Source organism: Xenopus laevis, chromosome 1L, assembly GCF_017654675.1.
Source record: "Xenopus laevis strain J_2021 chromosome 1L, Xenopus_laevis_v10.1, whole genome shotgun sequence".
Classification (NCBI taxonomy): Eukaryota; Metazoa; Chordata; class Amphibia; order Anura; family Pipidae; genus Xenopus; species Xenopus laevis.
This window is the reverse complement of record NC_054371.1, coordinates 104,275,101-104,296,509: the sequence shown is the minus strand read 5'-3', so window position 1 is coordinate 104,296,509 and position 21,409 is coordinate 104,275,101. Positions and strand designations below refer to the sequence as shown.

The window sequence follows — 21,409 nt, the reverse complement described above, 5'->3', positions numbered from 1 at the left end:
TTTCCCGACCCAAAAATGTATGTATGTATGTAAACAGTGGGTTACTTTAGTCCTAGCTATTAAACTTATGATAGATCAGCAATAGATCGGCAAGAGAACGAGATTCAAAACAACTTTTGTACTGGAATATTTGTAAGAGTAAAACTTGAGTTCAACTGACTGGTGTGGGATGTTTTCGGCATATAGACTCTTCCACTAATCCAGCCACAATCCAGGCACATTGTAACTCTTCAGAGAGGTGACATCTGAAATACACAGAGGTGTTGATTCTGTGTAGTTACTGTGATAGGATTACCAATGTGTAGGGATGCACTGAATCCACTTTCTTGGATTCGGCCGAACCCCCAAACCCTTTATGAAAGATTTGGTTGAATACCGATGCGAATCTGAACCCTAATTTACATATGCAAATTAGGGGTAGGAAGGGGAAACAATATTTTACTTCCTTGTTTTGTGATAAAAAGTCACGTGATTTCCCTCCCTGCCCCTAATTTACATATGCAAATTCGGATTCGGTTCGGTCAGGCAGAAGGATTCAGCCGAATCCGAATCCTGCTGAAAAAGGCCGAATCCTGGCCGAATCCCAAACCGAATCCTGGATTCGGTGCATCCCTACCAATGTGTTATGCAACTTCTAGAAAAAGGTGTTACTTGTGAGAGTAGCATGAATGGATGTGTGAAATGTTCTGAAACCGCCTAGGTACAGGTGTTAGAACAGCATTGTATGTAGCAGACAGGTGGTGTTGAAGGCCCCTGCCTCTGTTCAGGGATGTTTTCTTCACCTTGACATGAATCGCCTCTTTCACCTCTTTCACGCCTATTTTAAACCAGCGGTCTTCTTTATTCATTTGGACACTGCTATCTTCAAAGGAGTGTCCCTTGTCTTTTAGGTGTAGAAAGACAGCCAAATCTTGCCCTATAGAGTTCACCCTCCTATGCTGAGCCATTCGCTTGGTGAGCAGTTGTTTTGTCTCCCCAATGTATAGATCAGTGCTCGCTACACTGGATTGCGTATACCACATTGCTTTGTTTTTCTTTAGGCATTGTATCCTTTGGGTGTACCAGTTTTTGTCTCAGTTTGTTGCTAGGTTTGAAAAACACAGGGACGTGGTGTTTGTTTCTCCAGCTTCATATGGGATGACTATGTTTCGCCTACTATGTGTCTCTGGGTGGATATTTCGATTGGTGTTCCTGTTGGGCTTGGTTGCTGCTGTTTTGACAAAGGCCCAGTCTGGGTAGCCACACACTCAGCTCCTCTGAGATGTTTATGCTCCTTGTCCTTGGATGCTGTATTAGTTGCCACACATTCCTCCTTGTTGTGCAGAGATCTAATGACACCCAGTTTGTGTTCCAGCGGATGGTGGGAATCAAACAATAGATATTGATAAGTATGAGTGGGTTTCCTGTATACTTCCGTTTTGAAGTTACCCCCCCTGGGTGCATATCAAACAGTCCAAAAAGGCAAGTTTGTTCCCGTGGACATCTTCCCTTGTGAACTTTATGTCACCTCTCTGAACAGTTACAATGTGCCGTTGTGATTGCATTAGTGGAAGAGTCTATATGCCAAGCCCACACCAGTCAGTTGAACTGAAGAAGCTGATCGGACGAGTAGTGAATCGTCTTCAATAATTACTCAGCAAGTCCAGTTGTTTTTTGAATTGCTTATTTAGATATACCATGACCTGGATGAATGAAAATCTTCATAGTCATATATAAGGGCTCATTTACATCCAATACTGTAGTTGCATTTACACAACATTTCCTGCAGTCAGTTGCATGTAAAACCCCATTCATTAAAGGTACATCAAAGTGCTCTCTTTGCACTTCCATATAATTGTGCAAATGTTACAAATCAACCATAGTTGCACCTATTGACGCATCAGCCAGAACTGCACAGCTTGTGCCTGGGTGAGCCAGACTTTGGTGTTTTACTATTTAGTGCTATTCTTATATCTAGTGTTCATATCTATCTGAGCAATTTTAGCAATGCAGGTGTCATGGAGATGTAATGTTGTCACTTTCCCATTGTTCTGTTGGGGAAAGGAAGGCGGTGTGATACCACTCCAACTTGAAGCAGTAAAGAGTGACAGAAGTTTATCAGAGAACAAGTCACATGACTGAGGTCACCTGAGAAACTAACAAAATTTCTAGCCTGGCTTCGATTTTAAAATTAAATATTATAAAATCTGTTTGCTATTTTGAACAATAGATTTTAGTGCAGGATTCTGCTCTGAAGTTCTATTAACCATACTATTACTTTAAACACCTAGTACCAAAATAACAGTGACCAGAATCTGTAATAGTCTGCATAGCAATATATTGAGATTTTTATGCCTTATCTTTACCCTGCAGTTAAGCTTAAGGCAATGGCACATTACTCTAGCGTACTCTAGCTTACATTACCACGCTGTTCATGTAAACACTAAAGTAACTATATCTTCCTCTACTTTTAAACCAACCCTGAAGCCTTACTTACTGCAAAACAGCCTCTCTATAAAAAAAAAAACAGGTCTGAATTATAAGACATCTGTTAAACGTTCTGCATTCTTCATGGATTACTTTATCTTTTACAGCCACAGAGAACCTATTTGGGTGAGTCCAAACTTTTAGCAATAAATAATGGGCTTAATAATTAGTCGGATATTGCGTGTATGTGTTTGATAGTGTGTGTGAGCACTTGTGCACGTGTAATGCATTTAATATTTGTAATACCATGTAAAATTAAACTCATAAATCTATGTCAGAATATTAACAGTAAAAAAGAAGATGCTCTGTTAAAAAAAAAACTAGGCAGCACATACACAATGAAGATTTTTTAAGCAATATGGCAAAATTGAAATAGTTACATGTGTTTGGGAAGCCACCCTCACTATATATTTTCATCACACTCAGTGCAGTGTGCATTATATAACAAGTCACCTACCAGTGACCCCTAGTTAGAAAATCATTTCCCTTCTGTATAGTTTTTTTATAGGGAGGATTGAGATCCACAATGTGCACAAACACCAAAAGGTCATTGAATTTCCCACTCTCACAACTGGCTGCAGCTCTTTCTCCTGCTTGTGTCTGTGTGTAAAGGGGACTGTTGGGGATTACCAATGTTATTATTGTTACTGCAAGTCTTATTTGTTAATAAAGTTGTTGTGGATTTTAGAGAGAAAAAAGGAAGGGGAAGTGAGAGTTCCGTGTGTGAGACTTTGAGGCTTCCATGTACCTTCCTGCCCTTTTACACATGGTTAATTGCAGCCATGTACCAGGAGGGCTGTGCTGTCACAAATGGCATTTTGAGATTTTTGTGGGCTTATTTTACCTCTATTAGCCCTGTTATTTTTTATGCCGTAAACCCTATACAGACTAATGAATCTCTGCATAAGAACAACAGTAGCATGGGTAATGAGGCTGTCTGACATTGATAAAGAATGCTACTAACAAAATTCACAATGGTTACGCCATCTAAACTGATTCTGTGGTGCAGTACCTTTGTAAACAGACCTATATATAGGGGTTTCCTCAGAAAGGATTACTATATGTTTAGTTTTGCAAACAGTTGCAACTGCTACCTGGCCAATTTAATATATAAACAACAGTAACCGTACTTCTAATAAATGCTGAATGAAAATCACTGATGTTGCCAATTGAGAAAATGTTTCATTGATTCCCTTGCTTAATTTAGAAACAAATTGAAAAAATGGCATATGGTCCTTTTGAAGAACTGACAATGATATACATTTGTATAGAATCACAAATAATTACTGTTTAAACTTCACTTCTGTTAACAATTAATCCTTAAAATTTTAATCAGCCCTTCTAAATAACAGTACTGGTTTTAACATTTTAACTTACTTACATTGGAAAGAAAATTAAATTACGCACTAAAAGGGTGTTTTTCTTGCCTTAAGCCAAAATTATTTGTTATCATTGTTATGTTTATATTTATGTATAAATTATGAATGAAATTTAATCATAATGTTGAAACAGATTTACATCTAGACCAGACACCACTCACCACCACTCTCCTTCACCTGTGCGCATGCTCAAATTTCCTTTGGGTGGGTCCAAATAAATGGGGATTGGCGCATGTAAAATTTAAATATACTATTAAATCTCCTGCACATCCCTAGTACTTTGGAAACAATGCAGATGCGGCTGGGCGGCATGCCACCCTGAAAATCCTGCCACCCCAAAAATATTGTTTTAATCCATTGCAATACAATGCCTTCCCTCCACCCATATCCCTTAAACACTGAGGGGCAGATTTACTAAGCTCAAGTGAATTTTCGAAGTTAAAAAAGTTCGAATTTTGAAGTAATTTTTTGGATACTTCGACCATCGAATAGTATACTACAACTTCGAATTTACTTCGACTTCGATTCGAAGTAAAAATCGTTTGAATATTCGACCATTTGATAATCAAAGTACTGTCTCTTTAGAAAAAACTTCGACTTCATACTTCGCCAAATTAAAGTGCAATGTTAACCTATGGGGACCTTCCACAGCACTTTTCTAAGCTTTTTTGATCGAAAAAAACCTTTCGATCGATCGATAAAAATCGTTCGATTCGTTCGATCCAAACTACTTAATCATTCGATCTAACAATTTCTATTCGATCGATCGAATACGCTAAAAATCCTTCAAGTTTGATATTCGAAGTCGAAGGATTTCAATTCGAGGGTCGAATTTCGAAGTTTTTTTAACTTTGAAAATCGACCCTTAGTAAATCTGACCCTGAATGTATGATTGCACATTGCTGCCCTTTGTAAGGTGATTTTCTAAAAATTACATTGTCAAAGGGTCATCTTGAGGATCTTGTCCTGAAGATCACAAGATCACATGCACTCCTTAATTAATACTTCTTTGGATAAAGCTACTGTAGGCATCTCACACATCCCTCACTTTTGCTTTTAATTAATACAGATATAAGATATATTTTCTAGAATGCTTTTTCACAGTTTAGTTATCGTCATGTGCAAGGTACTGTATTATTATTATTATTATAGAATAAAAGGCAATAACAAAACATGTAGAACTATTTGCTTAAAATGGACAGCAGGATTTTTCCATAATTTGAAGCATCACGGATATCAGATTTTCTAATAAGAGATACCATACATGTTAATATGGTTTGGACTAAAATGCCCTACATGATATAGCCTTCCTGAACATTAGGCGGTTGACTTTGATCAGTAAGAGAAAAAAATATTGAAAAGAAATGTTAGGTATTCCATAACATTCAATATATGATAAGGTATGGGATCCACCATCCGGAAACCCATTATCCAAAAAGCTCTGAAGTACAGAAAGGCCATCTGCCATAGACTCAATTCCAATTAAATAATTAAAAATGTTTTAAATTATTTCCTTTTTTTCCATAATAATAAAACAGTACTGAATCCCAGTTTAGAAGTACTAAATCCTTGTTGAATGCTAAACAATCCTATGGGGTTTTTATTAATATTAATATACATTTTTGGTAGGTTTTGAAGAACAGGTTCCATACCTGTGGTATACCTTTACCATTTTTTTTCACAAAGGCTTTAAAGCACTTCATTTATATAAATGCAAAGAATAAAATACATAATCTTGTACAACTAATAAAAGTGACTACTTCTAAAAATTAAGTGTTTCTTGTTTTTTTTTAAACATCCTAAGGCTGGTGCCGAAATCAGCCTGCTGAAATCCGCAGGCCGATTTTAACCCCTACCGCAAGCAGTATTTTCCTTTTACTTTCATGTCCAGAACCGGCATGAACACACTTCGCTTATTTCTGAAATTAAGCATGTGTGTTCATGCTGGAGCCCACACAAGGGTTTAGAACGGAAAAGCTTACTACTCACGGTAGGGGCTGAAATCAGCTTTTCAGCAGAGGAAGGAAGACTGTGCCTGCCTTAAAACTTGTCTGTAAACAGTAACATAACTAGAGGGGGGCGGGCCCTGGCGCGGGACGTGAAGCAGCGATAATCTGTCTGGAATCAGTGGCGCATGAGTTGCCGTAGGGGCCCTGAGAGGGTGCAGGCCCTGACCTAAGAACACCACATGCTCCCCCGGTAGGTACGCCGCTGAATGTAAACATTTACCGAACAGATCATTTGAGCTCTAAATGTGGAGCCACTACTATCACAAGATATTTGAAAAAAGAGCTTCTATAGGTTAAAGATGCACACCTCACCCTTATAAATATATAAATTTGAACACTAGACAGCAAAGAGTTTTGTCTTGGTATTATGATGGTAGCTGTTTTTTTCAAAACTGGTTATTCAGTATTTTCTAGATCTTAAACTGGTTATTCAATATTTTGTGGGAGTATATTCTACAGTAAAACACATCAAAGTGTACAGTATTTTGAATCTGTATACATCTGGTAAAATGGTATATTACTGAACCATACTAAAACTGCTCTTCTTTTGAATGATTGACCTTTCCATATCAGCTATCGTCAGTGTGTTCTTGTCTTCTGATCTAAACTAATACATCAGTTAAATAATGTAGAACAGGGAACATTACTTTTCTGGTACCTTCATGCCCAGGCAACTTTTCTTTGTATATTCATAGCACATAAGTTGAGAAATCATTAGGGGTAATGGGCTAGAAATCAGAAGGCCAGAAAGCCAATGTTCTGCAGCTGATTACTCAAACAACTATGACATTCTGAGAGGTTCATATTATTCTTCATTTTTTAAAAATACGCATTTATTATTTTACATTTCTCTTTATTAACCATATTACATAGAAGCACACTTAGCAATAATCACCTTTTCAGGAATGGGAGAGGAGGGATAAAATGTAATAAAAATTAAATTTACATTGTGCCATTGCCTTCTTTTTCCCCCTGTCGTGGGTCAGTCTCCCTTCATTATCCTGTCTCTTATTAGATATTCTTAATTGTAGTACCTGTACTAATCAGCTACTTAACATTCAGCAACTTTCTTTCTCTTTATGCATGCCCAGTTGCCCTTATTTTGCCTTTCCATCTCATAAAACTCCTTTATACATGCATGCTCTCGATAGAGTGAGCTGTGTAATAGAATTACTTGGATTTGGAGTCTCTCAATAAATCTAACAGAGAAATAGACAGGCAGTAGATGGGAAAGAGAACAGCTGCCAGTCTTTGTCAGACAAATAAATGTCACGACTCAATGGATTCTTCAAACTTCAAGGTAATTCAGTTGGATTAAAGTTAATTGTTGGCTTTTCAATTTGTTTGCTGTCACTGATTGAAATGTAACCATGTTATAGCCGGTTTACCTACACTTTTTACCTTGTAAAAGTAAATGTACTTTATTAGAACATTTCCACCTAGCAAATATACTGTAGTATAGTCATTGGGGGAAATGTAGCATTGGTCGCTAATGCAAAAATCATTCGCAATTGGTTCAAAATGCAAACAAATGTTCGCAAAGTGAACAATTTTGCCTTTGCGAACACTTTGCCCCTCACAACAGTAGGATCGCAAATGAGAATTTTATAGTTTGCAATAGTGTCCAGTGTATATAATAAAACTTAATGACAACGTTGTTACGTTTACTTCAAATATTTACTCCTCCTTCAAGCAGGTGTTTAAGGCTCGCAATGAACAATTAAGATTTGCAATGCAATAAAAGCCGAATGAAGAATATTACATTGCGACATGCTAATTTTTTATTTGCAAATTTGTTCTTTTTGGGAATTTTATTACATTTCCTAATGAGCCAGGAATACACTCAATTGTAATAAAAAAAATTAAAGAACATGGGCTGTTTTTGTTGCAACAATGAAAATTGTAACAATAGATTATTATTATTATTGTAACAGTGTGAAGAAGCAACAGCACTATTTAAATCTTATAAATGGGCATTATAGGGGGTGAATCCCATTTGCCCCTAAAGTAAGAACTGAAAAAAAGTTCTCTGGGTAAGTTTCTTTCCTTCATTCTTTCTAACCATCAGTGAATTATTATTCATTTGCTGCCTTATGTGGGGAGTTGAACCTTTCTTTTTTTTTCTTAAACAGGAACTAAATGGTGCCAATGCTACAAATTAATTTGGCTTCTTTTAAAAACCTCAATTTAATAAAGCTACTATGCTGTTTTCAATGGCCAACAGGCTTATAAAACTCATATAGACCTTCTGTCCTCTGTTCTTCCTAGTGCCTCACTTGAGGCAGGGAGAGGCAAAGACTGTAAAATCAGCCTTCAAATTTTTGCTTTGCAAATTATAAAACAAAGCCAAATACAAGCTATTGATAACACTTCCATATAATACGGTACTGGCTCAGATTATGATGCTTTTCTTCTTAATCACTGTCTTGGTCTGAAGACTGCATTGCTATTCCAGAGGGATTTCATCATAACTCACCTATAAATTTGTACAGAGAAGGGTATGGTTTAGATTGCATATCTGGCAAACCTCCCAATTCTTAATAGGCCATATATCAAAAGCCTACTGATGAGACTGAAATGAAAATGGTCTAACAAGGAATCAACATCATTACTTTAATTCAGTCTTCTGCCAAGATTCAAATGCTAAAGTTATTACTTTAATTTGCTAAGTGCAATACCTTTTCCCATCCCCCACTGCCACTGTTATTTCCTTTTCCCTTCTTGGCTGTCTTCTGAAATATCTGCACATAAAGCAGGCTTTAAAGGCTGCAGTCGTTAAGGCTATAGAGTAATAACAATTACATACATAGATTTGGTCTGTAGCAGAGTCACACATTTGTATGGTGCCTGAATCTATTCTGTGTAAATCAATACAGCATAGATTGAATTGGGTTAGTGTAAATGTTAAAATATTCAGATAGCTTTCACCAGAGATAGATGGCTTTGGAAAACATTTATTATAATCAGCTATATTTATATTCATTATATCAGCTAAGCTCTTTAGTGGATGAAAGTGCATAATTTACAGTATACTCTTTTTCCCTATACGACTGTATAGAAGACGTAGGAATTATAACAACTAAATGTATTTAACACTATATACAATCTTATCAAAAGAAAGAACCTTGCTGATTACCATATAAATCTTATGCTAAATAATCATAAAGGATCAAATAGCAAAATGTAATTCATTTTTATCATGCCTTCATATAAAATTTAAGAACATTAATTAGGGTAACCTCTTGGTGAAAAAAAATATGGCACTTTTTTTTTCTTTTTTCAAATTTAGCAATTTACTTTCCTCAATTGGACAATATGTTCCAGTACAAAAAACATATAAGAATCCCTCATCCCTACATGTAGTTTACCATGGGAATCAATAATTCAGAGGTGTATTAGAGACCACTGCAGATGAGCTCTAACACTTCAAAATAGTGTTAGACTGTTCAAATCCTCTCCTAATAACATTTTGATAAATGGGTAAAATATCTGCTAAAAATACAAGAGTCCCCAGTTTAAAATTTAATAAATCTGCGAAAAAATCAACAAGCTGGTAGCTGAGGAATAGCTGTATATTTCCCTAAAATCCTCTATTCTACAGTATTGCTCCCAAGTGGCATACCTCTGAGAGTTTCTTACATCTTTTAATACATGCTGTGTCTAATATTAAGGAATGTGCCATGAGTCTCAGTTCCTTTACTGGTATACAATGCACTGATACAGATCTGAGAACAGATTGTTATCCACTTTCCCCTTTCTGTAGTATTCTGTAAATTTAATCAATTCTTCAAGATTTCCACAGGAGAGTAGTGAATTGCGAGCCTCTAAAAGACTAGAAGTAAATTAGGCGGGGCTTTAGATGATCAGTGACGTGACTGGGTATAACTAGGGAAGTGGCCAGGGGCATAGAGCGAAGCAGCAAATGGTCCCTCTCTTTTCGTAATCCAAATGATGGGACATATGTATAACCGATCATTTATTTATGTCGGTTTTATACACCAACCGTTTTATTTTCCATGGTCATAAGACCTTTTGAGAAAACCAGACTACGAGTTCACCGTAGTAAAAAAAGTAGAACATCCATGCACCCTTTAGATTTTACAGGCAATTTATTTATTTAAAAAATCAAATTTTTTAACTACCTCTGAATAGGCTGTATTCGATCGTTCGATTTGATTTTCGGATCATATTCGATCAAATTTGATTCTAAGTATTTTCCAAAGTCCACCAAATGACTCCAAATAGATTCTAGGCAAAAACAGCCATTCAACAGATTTTAGATGGTGAATAGTCAAAGTCGAATTTTTAAAGAGACAGTACATGATAAATTTCAATATTCGAATTTTCAAATTTTTTTAAAATTAAATTCTAATTTGGGCTATTCCCTAATCGAAGAACACTAGGGGGCAGATTTACTAAGGGTCGAATATCGAGGGTTAATTAACCCTCGATATTCGACTAGGAACTAAAATCGTTCGACTTCGAATATCGAAGTCGAACGATTTAGCGCTAATCCTACGATCGAACGATCGAAGGATTATTCGTTCGATCGAACGATTAAATCCTTCGAATCGAACGATTCGAAGGATTTTAATACAACGATCGAAGGAATATCCTTCGATCAATAAAACGCAGGCAAGCCTATGGGGACCTTCCCCATAGGCTAACATTGACTTCGGTAGCTTTTAGCTGCCGAAGTAGGGGGTCGAAGTTTTTCTTAAAGAGACAGTACTTCGATTATCGAATGGTCGAATAGTCGAACGATTTTTAGTTCGAATCGTTCGATTCGAAGTCGAAGTAGTAGTCGAAGGTCGAAGTAGCCCATTCGATGGTCGAAGTAGCCAAAAAAACACTTTGAAATTCAAAGTTTTTTTAATTTGAATCCTTCACTCGAGCTTTGTAAATGTGCCCCTAAAATTACCTCAAAATTCGAATTTAAAAATGTGAGTTTTCACTTCCACCCTTGATAAATCTGCCCCTAGATGTAGTGAAAAACGTTTGGATGTAGATGTATGAAAAAAAATATTTCATCCAAGTTTACATTACATCTGATCTGATTTACATTAATGCAGGGGAGTATCATATTTTGTAGATGTTTTGCCTTGTGGGTCAGATAAAGTTTGACCCATAAAATCTCACATCTAGTTTAACTCTAAAGCTGAATATAGAAAAGAAAAAACAGTGTTACATTTTTGCATTTAAGTCATTCAATTCTTGAAACCCACAAGGGTAATCCCACAGTTTAAGAATTTTTGTCTTAGAGATCTTTGTTTATCCAAAGTATTGATTTTTTCTCTTTTTTCTATATCATGAGTATGCAGCACATATATTGTTCTAGACTGAAAAACAATGCACCCTGTATTTGTAAAATAAAATTTGTAAAAGCACTATTAGAATGTGGATGTCAGCATAGGATAGGATAGCTAGGGCAGTCTCTTAACCCACCCTGGGAAGTTGAATTGATCCTTAGACTGCACTGTATTTATAGAATTTTCTTTCTTTTCTGTTTCCTTCTCTTTAGTATACTACTGAAGTGTTTTTGCTGTTATCATTTATGTTCAGATTACTTACAGTACATTCCTAATGAAGCCTGTGGCCTAATAAGCTAATTATTTTTATATTTAATTGCCTTTATCTGCGTTACTCATTTCCATTTTGTTAAGCTGGCCATAGACGCAAAGATCTGATCATACGTATCGAGGATTCGTACGATATTCGGACCGTGTGTGGAGAGTCCCGACATTTTTCGTCCGGCAGAGATCGGTCGTTTGGCCGATCGAACAGGTTAGAAAATTTCTGTCGGCTGCCGATAATATCTCTGCATGTATTGCCGATCGTACGATTTTCAGTGGGAGACTGTCACTAGCTTTGGTTGGACATAGATATCGTACGATTGCTGTCAGGGGCAGAACATTGCTGATCTGTTCTTTAACTAATCTGACTGGTAAGACTTTGATCTGAATGGTTAGTGGCGGGTCAGGAGATGGGAAAGTCCGATCGTACGATGATTCGTACGATGGGATCTTTGCATCTATGGCCAGCTTTAGTGTCAGTCTTTCAAAGGGCCACAATACTGCTTATCAAAGCAGTTTCAAGGAACCCACAACAGACTAAAAAAAGTCACAAGAAAAAAGTCATAAGAATATATGTTACTTGTTCTAGCCTACCACAGATTACCTATAGCTACAAATATTTAAATGTAGGTAGCTGGTTGAATCCTTATTTGCAATTTTCCAAGTGTAATTTTTAGACTAATGTAAGGCCAAGCATTGTACATCCTTTCTTCTATCCCCTAATTTGTATTCAGCCCCTTCTACCACTGCTCCAGGCCCCAGTTTGGGTAGCATACAAAATGGATTGGTTAGCAAACAGTGGTTTTTGGGCCAAAATCTGCTATATGTACAGTCAGATGGTGTTCCTGTTCTTGTTAGGGTTGCCACCTGGACAGCCTGGATTTTGGGAGTGTTGTCTGAATGAAAACTGCCTGCCCAGTTATCCCAATTTAGAAATCTGGACAGAACTCTCCTTGATTCATGCAGCGATTGTTCCACCCCCTGATGGCATGGTCCTCGTCCCGTGACTTCACCCCCACCCTGTGGTGTCACCACCCACCCCCCTGCCTGGAGTTGCCGAAAGTGGCAGCCCTAGTCACTGCTAAGAGAAAATGGGTGGCATCAGGCAGCATTTATATTTCTTGTTGTTGATTCCAGCAGAGGAATCGTTTGGTGTGATATTATCTGAAGACTTCCAATAGCAGTCATTAAATGCAACAAGTAATAATACTGTTCTAAAAACAGTGTTCAAGGAAGACAACCCAGTTTTTTATCTGTACTAGGAATCCATCTAAATATACCTACAATACAATACAAACAGATATATATATATATATATATATATATATATATATATATATATATATATATATATAATACACAAAAGCCATGAATATCCTGTAAATTATATCCTTATAAACGGTGAGTTCTGATGTCATCAGTTATAAACGGTGAGTTCTGATGTCATTTCTGTCACATGACTCACTGAAACTTGTGTATTATAATAAATAAAGTACCCCCAGTTGTAAAATATGAGGATATTAGAAGTAACCTCGGAGTTCCATGACCTGTATAAAAACACTCGGCCTTCGGCCTCGTGTTTTTATATGGTCATGAAACTCCTCGGTAACTTATAATATCCTTATATTTTACAAGAGGGGGTACTTTATTCACTATATATTGTACAGTATTTCATTCTTAGAAAATGTGGAGCTAGTTAAACTGGGGGAGCCTACAGAGCTGGCTGGTGGGCTGCAGGCTAATTAGGGGATTCAGGAGAAATATTATTTGCTTTAAATACACATTACAATATTAGAAACATCACTTAGAATTAAAGGAAGGTTGAAAAGAATTTCACAGATTTGTTGGTTTATAGTTGTGGTCGTCTAAATGGTTTTGCTTCAGTGATGCATGAGAAGCCTTAATTTGTGCAATGCACGGCATACTATGTTTATCGTTTTGTTAGACCCACTTGCAGTATTTCGAAAAACAGTCATGTAGGTTTAGGGTTTAGGAGATCCAGTTACATGGCTTTGTTATAGCACAAAGGAGAATATGCAGTTCTGCTGTTGGATACAAGGCAGGGCAAGCAAAACAAGATCATCTAGCTCCAAATTACCTATATATGCTGGTTCTAAATAGAGGGAGACATGTTCTATTAAAGAACCCGTAACACTAAGAAGCAATTAATTATCTGATTTCTTAACTATTTGTATAGGCAGTATGATTATTTCTTAGATTTTTATTTTCATTTTTTTGGCATACAGTTGGTTTTGACTGTCTGAACATAACTGGGGCATGACCTGGAACATCAGGAAAGTGAACTAAATTATCCCAGTTTTATAACTGGAAATGTTGGAAGGCGTAGTTGTGAAATGTGTATTTTTTCATACACAACATTTATTTTTCCACTGGTCTCTAAAAGATGCCATTTAGGAATTTTGCACTTTTTATCTTGGATGTGTGTTTTTTTTAACCTTTAGTCAAATGATTCATTTGTGCATCTGTTTTTTGGTGGTAAAAAAATATGTGCTGCAATCCTGTCTGAATTTATATGATGGAACATGGAAACTTTTTATAACATGGAAATTTTTTTCTGGTTTGTTTTTAAAAAATCATATTTTTTACCTCTGCTGAAATATGGCATGTATCATATGGGGGTACAACTCACTCCATTTACAAAGGATTGATCAATGATATGGGTTCACAGACCCCCCATTTTCAATACAGAACTATGTATGTTAATGATTAGGGTTCACAGGTAAACTTCTCTAGATCTTTTAGAGGCCTCTTGTGTAAATGGCATGCATCATATGGGGGTACAACTCACTCCTTTTACAAAGGATCAATCTCAATCTCTGGATCTTTTAGAGGCCTCTTGTGTAAAAGAGAAGGTTGTGGTGCACACCACAATGATAAAGAGTAAATGATTCATGGGTCAACCCCTGAAGCAGGTATGAGGTGATCTAAGTAAATGTCCTAGATGGCACATGGGCACAGACCATAGTACAACGAGGGCAAAACTCTGCTGTTTGATGGGATAGCTAGTGTGCCTATAATAAATAAAAAGAGAAATACAGTTCACCTTGAGCAAACATGCAGCAACGTCCTATAATTAGCTTCCCTTGAGAACGAGATCCCCTTGATGTATTGGTGTCTGTTTTTTTTGTATTGTATTGACTGTGATGTCTGCAGTTCTCTTCTGGGCAATACTGGCTCTGCATTGACACTGTGAACTGAATTCCTACTGTTCAAAAGCCTGGAGCTCTATATTTGCACTGAACCGAAAAGCAAATTTTATATTGGTATTACTAGGGATCTGAAGGCTCTGCATTTTGCACTACTACAGGTAGGATTTAGAAACTTGTTACAGTAGTTCTTTTGACTGGCAGAGATGGGGGAAGAGGTGACTTGTGTGCAAAAGTTGCCTTCCAACATTTATGACTCTTATCAAATATAGAGGATGAAACAACTTAAAAGGAACATTTTTGTCTGTATATGCATTTTAATTCTAATATAAAGTATTGTTTGACAGTATGTTTCTGATATGGAATTTCAGAAAAACTGGTTACTTTGAAAAAAAGAGTTATGTTTCTATAGTGCAAAGAACATTTTTGACAGCCCGATTAATCAAAAATATTATATCTGCATATTTATATAGCCTGTCACAATCTTTTCAGTTCTCTTCTATGCTTCAATCTCTCTCTTCTATGCTATTCTTCCAAAATATATATATATATATATATATATTTTTTTTTTTTCATTTACATTTCAAAATTTCAGCCTCTGCTCATCATAAAAGTCGCAGTTATAATAAAATATATCAAAGGCACTATTGACAGGGATTCAAAGTCTCAGATGAAAAAATTAGAGAACTCCATGACATCTTAACTTGAAAAATTACTCAATATAACATACATATAAAAATAATATGAAGGATTATATATTAGTAATATATAATGAGCAATCAGCAATAAGGATCAGCAGGTAAAATGATAAACTAGGACTAGGGGAAAAAGTAATGACAATTATGAACCTAAAAAATAAAAGGTATTTAAGAATGTAGGAACCTACATCTACATCTATTATAGTGGTAACCATTTCTGCATTTTCAATAATGGCATAACTGGATGAATACCAGTTCAGAGCATAATTTAACTTTATTGTGAATATGATGTGCCTGATAATATTAATCAAAGGCAAGATAAAGTCCATTTTTCTCTATATAAATGTCAATAAACTGTGTATCAATGAAAAGGTGGAAAAGGGCTAGCGATGCTCTGTTTGCATATTTTGGAGAGTTTTCTTTTTTTTAAATATATCTTAACAAATCACTGCATGATACTGTATACTATAAAGAAGAGGAAGCACCTATGTTACTTTGGGGGCAGATTTATCAAGGGTAGAACTAAAAAAATTTAATTTGATTTTCGAGATTTAGCACACTCTGGCCCTTTAAGAACTGGAATTTTACTATTCGCCACATAAAACCTGCTGAATTGCTGTTTAAGTCAATGGGAGACTTCCATGGATCAACTTGGAGTTGTTTGCAGCTTTCCTGACATTATGGGAAAAATCTGTTTGATTCTATTCACCCGACTTTTAAAAATTCTATTTTATTAATAAATTTCGATTGGTCGAATTTCGAGTTCATGGGAGGTATGGGAGTTTAAAAAAACTCACATGAACTCGAAAGTCGACCCTTGATAAATGGGCCTCTAAGTGCAGTGCATTGTTACTAAATTATGGCATCTTAAATGGGCAGCAACCCCTAGCAACCAATCAGTGATTAGCTTTTTTCAGCCAACTGCTAGGTAAACAATGAATGCAAGCATTTGCCCAGGGGCAAATTTGCCCAGTCTTTATAAATGACCCCCGGTATCTTCAGTGAAGATTTCAGTGGACATTTTCCATAAATACTATAAAACAGACTTTTTGATCCATTAATGTTATGTTCCAGTTAAGAAGTTTCTTACCTTCAATGAAGTCAGCAGATGTATAAACTTTTCTATGGGAATTGCCATCTTCATCCGGACTATTCAGTGCATCCAGTGCTACATCTAAAGTCTCTGCAAGTTCATCTCTCTTGTCCTTGCGGACAGGCTTTTCCTCTGGATGCCGTGTAAGGCCTGTTTCTAGCTGGTATACTTTTTGTAAAGTGAAACTATCAAAGGGAATAGCTGCATACTCCGTTGGAACTTTGATGCCATTGTGTACTTCAGCTTTGTTAACCTGTGAGTGCAAAAAGTCTATCAGGTCATTTTGGGCCTTCTCAGGGCTTCCATGATCAAAGGCTACACCTACAGATTCACTGTAGGGACCCTGAACAGTTTTTAACTGCTCACTGCGTTGCTGAAGTTCATCCTTCAGCTGAGCAATTTGCTTTTTTAGGCTTGCAATGTAATTTCGATGTTCTTCTTCTTGTTCCTGTAAGATAGCATGGTACCCTTCTTTTCCTGTAGGGCTATTAGCTCGGGGTAATAAAAGCTGTTCATCCTCAGACCTCGGAGTGCATGTTAGCATGTATAAAACTGACACAACACAGCATAAACAGACCAGTAGGATTCCAACACGAGAAATCCAGCTGAGTAAACCTCGTCGTACCATTCTTGTAGTCAGTACTGAAATGCCAACCTCCTTATCATGGTAAAAAGCACATCACAAAGAAATTCACATAAAGTTCAAGAATTTTACTATAAAATAAATGTTATTTACATAAGTTCTGGTTAAATAACATTTTTCAAGAATATCTCTTCTTTGTTAAACAATTTCCAGTGTAGTGATGGAGAGATGTAATGCTGCATCTGAAACTTCCGTTCAGTATCATTATAGTCTTGGAAGAGTTCTCGGTCATTTAGTATTCATTTCGAACTTCCATCCCGCACTGTGAACTAGAAAAAAAAAATAGACATGATTATGTATCTTTATAGTTTTTGCTCTCCAAACAAGAAACTGTATCGCTCATGCAAAGTTATTTTTCTAATTCATTGCTATATAAGATATGATATACAATATGATGCTTGCAACTGCCAGTCCATATAGGGGCTAACAAATAGCTGATCACAGCACTTATTTTGCACCACCAAGAATTTGTTTCATCCTTGCAAAGCTCCACAACTCTTTTTACATTTGAATGATGCTCATGGGTAAAAAGGTTGGTGATCCCTGCTCTAGGGTATGAAGTTTGACAAATTACATTTTAGGTGACAAATATAGGTTCCACGGACCACATCTAGCCCATGTTACCCTCTTTTTATAGATACTGTCACATCAGAAAAGAACATTCTGACCATAGGGAGCTATCTGTCTATCCTATTAAAAAAGGCAATACATTCCAATCTCTCTAAAAATATTCTGTAAACCTTATGGGCATATGATATTTTAGTTGAATAGCCATAGTTTGCATTTTGAATAGTTAGCCTTGGAAGTTGGTCTGGGTCTTTATGGACCCACTTCTCCTAGCCTCGTTGCAAACTCCCTCACCCTCCACTTACCCAATTGACCTAACCATCCAGGCATCCAATGCACTGGCTACCCAACACATGGACTTAAATGCCTGCCCAAAGCATCACCTGCCTATACCTAGTACATCAGGCCTGGTTGAGTGGAGCCCATGAGGGCTGGGGCCCACTGGGTTTTTTCCCCCAATGGTCCACCAGCCCAGTACAACCCTGTTGCACATGCTTACTAGACAAAAACTTATGACAAAGCTATATCATTAACTCACAAGAGGTATGTGAGACCATTCCAAAGCATCCACAAGTAAGTTAATGAACTAAATGACATTATGAAGGAATTATAAAACTGCTTAAAACCACAAAAAGTGGACTGGTCAATATATGTTAATTGATCTCTTATTTTATTTTTTTATTGTTATTTTATTTTTAAAATATGTGTTGGTCTTTGAGATCGCTGTCTTGGAAAATAATATAGGGAAGGATTATCCTATGAGACAAGTGCTTTGGTCAAGAGTCCCATGTAAAAACATGACTAAGTAAGGACTATAAAAACCTTCTCTCCAAAAACATGAATTTGTTTACACAATACTGATAATAAGAGCTATGCTTTTAAACCCAGTGGGGACCATTTATAAACAGAGGGCAAATGAGCTCCTGGGCTGTAACCCATGGAAACCAATCAGTAACTGCTTTCTGTGCTCAACCTACAGCTGGCTGAGAAAAAGTTGATTACTCATTGCTTGTTATTGGTTACTGCCCAGGTGCAAATTTGCCCAGTGTTTATAAATGAGCCCTGACTTTTAGGAGCCAAACTGGGGTTTCTTCTCATAATTCCTTCTGCTTTATATACAAACGAGGAGAGGCTGTCTTCACTTGAAATGCTGTTCTTGGATTTGTAAAATTAAAAAGTTTGGAGCACAATTCATGCATAGTGTTCAGAACTTTATATATTTTGCAGAGCAGGAAGTAAAAAGTACAAAAGGATTTGCTGCAACTATAACCTATCCATGCATTTCTTAATTAGGGTCCTACAGCTGAACTACAGTTCACATAAGTCATAAAAATTATGTCAGTAACAGCTTGAAGGACCTTTAGTATTCTGTACCTAAGAGCTGGTATACAACACTGGATTGAAAGACAAAAATGCACCAAAGATGATCCAAAGATCAAAACATATTCAGTTGCGTAACAATAAATTTAGATGCTGATCTATCATAATAATAGTGATATTGGACTAAATGGATTGGGGTGTCCACAAGCAGACCAATTGAAATTATATATACAAAAAATTGTGACTCAACCCCCAGTCCATAAGCCCAAATGTAGTAGTAAAGATAATTACATAAGAAAATCAACAAATATAAAAAGGCAATATTTATTCAACACCATGCCATAGCACCCTAATTAAAACAATTAAAAAACAAGCAGCGCTGCATGTATCAAGGAGGGATCCCTCTGTTCAAATTTTAGCCCATCCACTGATTCGAGGAATCAAATAGTACAATTAGTATAAGTGCACTTAGTAAATACCACTGCATGTGGGCAGAGCAATGGTTAAGCCTGCATAGTAATGAAACATGTTTGAATACTAGAATAGTAAAATATGAGCAGGCAACCTAAGCCAAGATTGTAAAGTCTTTGAAGATCCTGGTTAATGAACAGTCTGTGTTCATTAAGTCTGTGGTGCACAAAGCCCAAATAGCATCTAAGGCCAAAACTACTCCAGTTGGAGACTACTTGGATCTTTAGGCTCCCCTTCCCAGAGTTCTGTGGACAAGACAACCATTAAGATACCGACTTGTGGGTGACTCAGTGACGACATGGAGCCACGGCGGTGACCGCATTAGACATATGGTGGATAATATCCTTTATTCAAGGCAGGGGCAGATCTATATCAGGTTTGGGGCTTCCTACTGATTCACGACATTCATTTGTGAACTTGTGCTTGCAAACACGGCGATTGCCGAATCGCTAACCCGTCTTTTGGATCAGTACACTGACCTGCCCATTTGTACTATTACTGGGCTTCATCCAATATAATTATGGATTTGGCTACCATGAACACCTACTAACACCTACTATTTGGGCTTTGTGCACCACAGACTTTGGGACTGTTCATTAACCATGATCTTCAAAGACTTTACAATCTTGGCTTAGGTTGCCTGCTCATATTTTACTATTCTAGTATTCGAATATATTTCATTACTATGCAGGCTTAACCATTGCTCTGCCCACGTGCAGTGGTATTTATTAAGTGCACTTATACTAATTCCCACACACCTGATTCCTCGAATCAGTGGATGGGCTAAGATTTGAACAGAGGGATCCCTCCTTGCTACATGCAGCGCTGCTTGTTTTTAAATTGTTTTAATTAGGGTGCTATGGCATGGTGCTGAATAAATATTGCCTTTGTATATTTGTTGATTTTCTTATGTAATTATCTCTACTACTACAATATTTGGGCTTATGGACTGGGGGGTTGAGCAAACAGACATTGTTTTCAATAGCAATTTAAAGCTAACTGATCGTTTGTTTTTTTAAGTAGACTATAAAGTTGCCTAGCATTGCATTTGCTTACATTATGCACCAAGCAGTTATTGGGTATAGTTCCCCTTTTGGTTACTTTCCTTGGTCAATTATTCCAGCTCGTTCAAGAACCTACTAGGAATAACTCTTTTTTGGACCTTGTAATAACTAACAATACTGAACTCATCTCTAACATTTGTGTGCGTGAGCATTTAGGTAATAGTGATCATAACATGGTCTCCTTTGAGATTCTGTTGCAGAAGCAATTCTATAAGGGAGTAACTAAAACACAAAATTTCAGACGTGCAAACTTTGACAGTATATGGGCATCTCTGCAACATATTAAGTGGGAAATGCTTTTCACAGGGTTAAACACGGAACAAAAATGGGAAGTCTTTAAAATGCTGCTTAATAAATATACTTGTCAGTATATTACACTTGTAAGCAAGGAAGGTCGTTGCAAAGCAAAACCTTTTTGGTTTAATAGAAGCGTTGGTGTTGAGGTGGGTAAGAAAAGACGTGCTTTTAAGGCTTTCAAGTTAGCTGGGACAGCCAAATCATTTATAAGGTACAAGGAGGCCAATAAATCATGCAAATAAGCTATAAGGCAAACTTAAATTGATATAGAAAAAGATATTGCAGCAAGCAGTAAAAAAAATCCCAAATTATTTTTTAAATATGTTAATAGTAAAAAAATGAAGCAGGAAGGGTCGTGGGACCCTTACTATCAGAGGGGGGTCAGCTGGTTGATGAAAACAAAATAAAAGCACAGATTCTGAACTCATATTTTTCATCTGTCTACACAAATGAGGAACCAGTAAGGGAAGGTTTCCTTCTTAATAGTACCAATTCTAGTAATACAACTAATGATGCATGGTTCACACATGAAGAAATTCAAAAGAGACTAGAACATGTTAAGATTAACAAAGGTCCGGGCCAGATGGTATTCATCCCAGGGTAATTAGCGAGCTTAGCTGTGTGATTGCCAAACCTCTTTACTTAATTTTTCAGGATTCATT

At 36.7% G+C, this 21,409-nt stretch overlaps 1 protein-coding gene across 1 annotated transcript in view; it reads right to left on the bottom strand.

Moving 5' to 3' along the window:
- Positions 1 to 21,409, bottom strand: part of csgalnact1.L (chondroitin sulfate N-acetylgalactosaminyltransferase 1 L homeolog) — a 221,106-nt gene that overhangs the window by 59,940 nt on the left and 139,757 nt on the right. The window contains exon 4 of the mRNA XM_018254269.2: positions 16,383 to 17,297. Within this exon, the coding sequence (XP_018109758.1) occupies positions 16,383 to 17,013 (631 nt within the window). The 5' untranslated portion in view covers positions 17,014 to 17,297. The remainder of the gene's footprint in view (positions 1 to 16,382; positions 17,298 to 21,409) is intronic.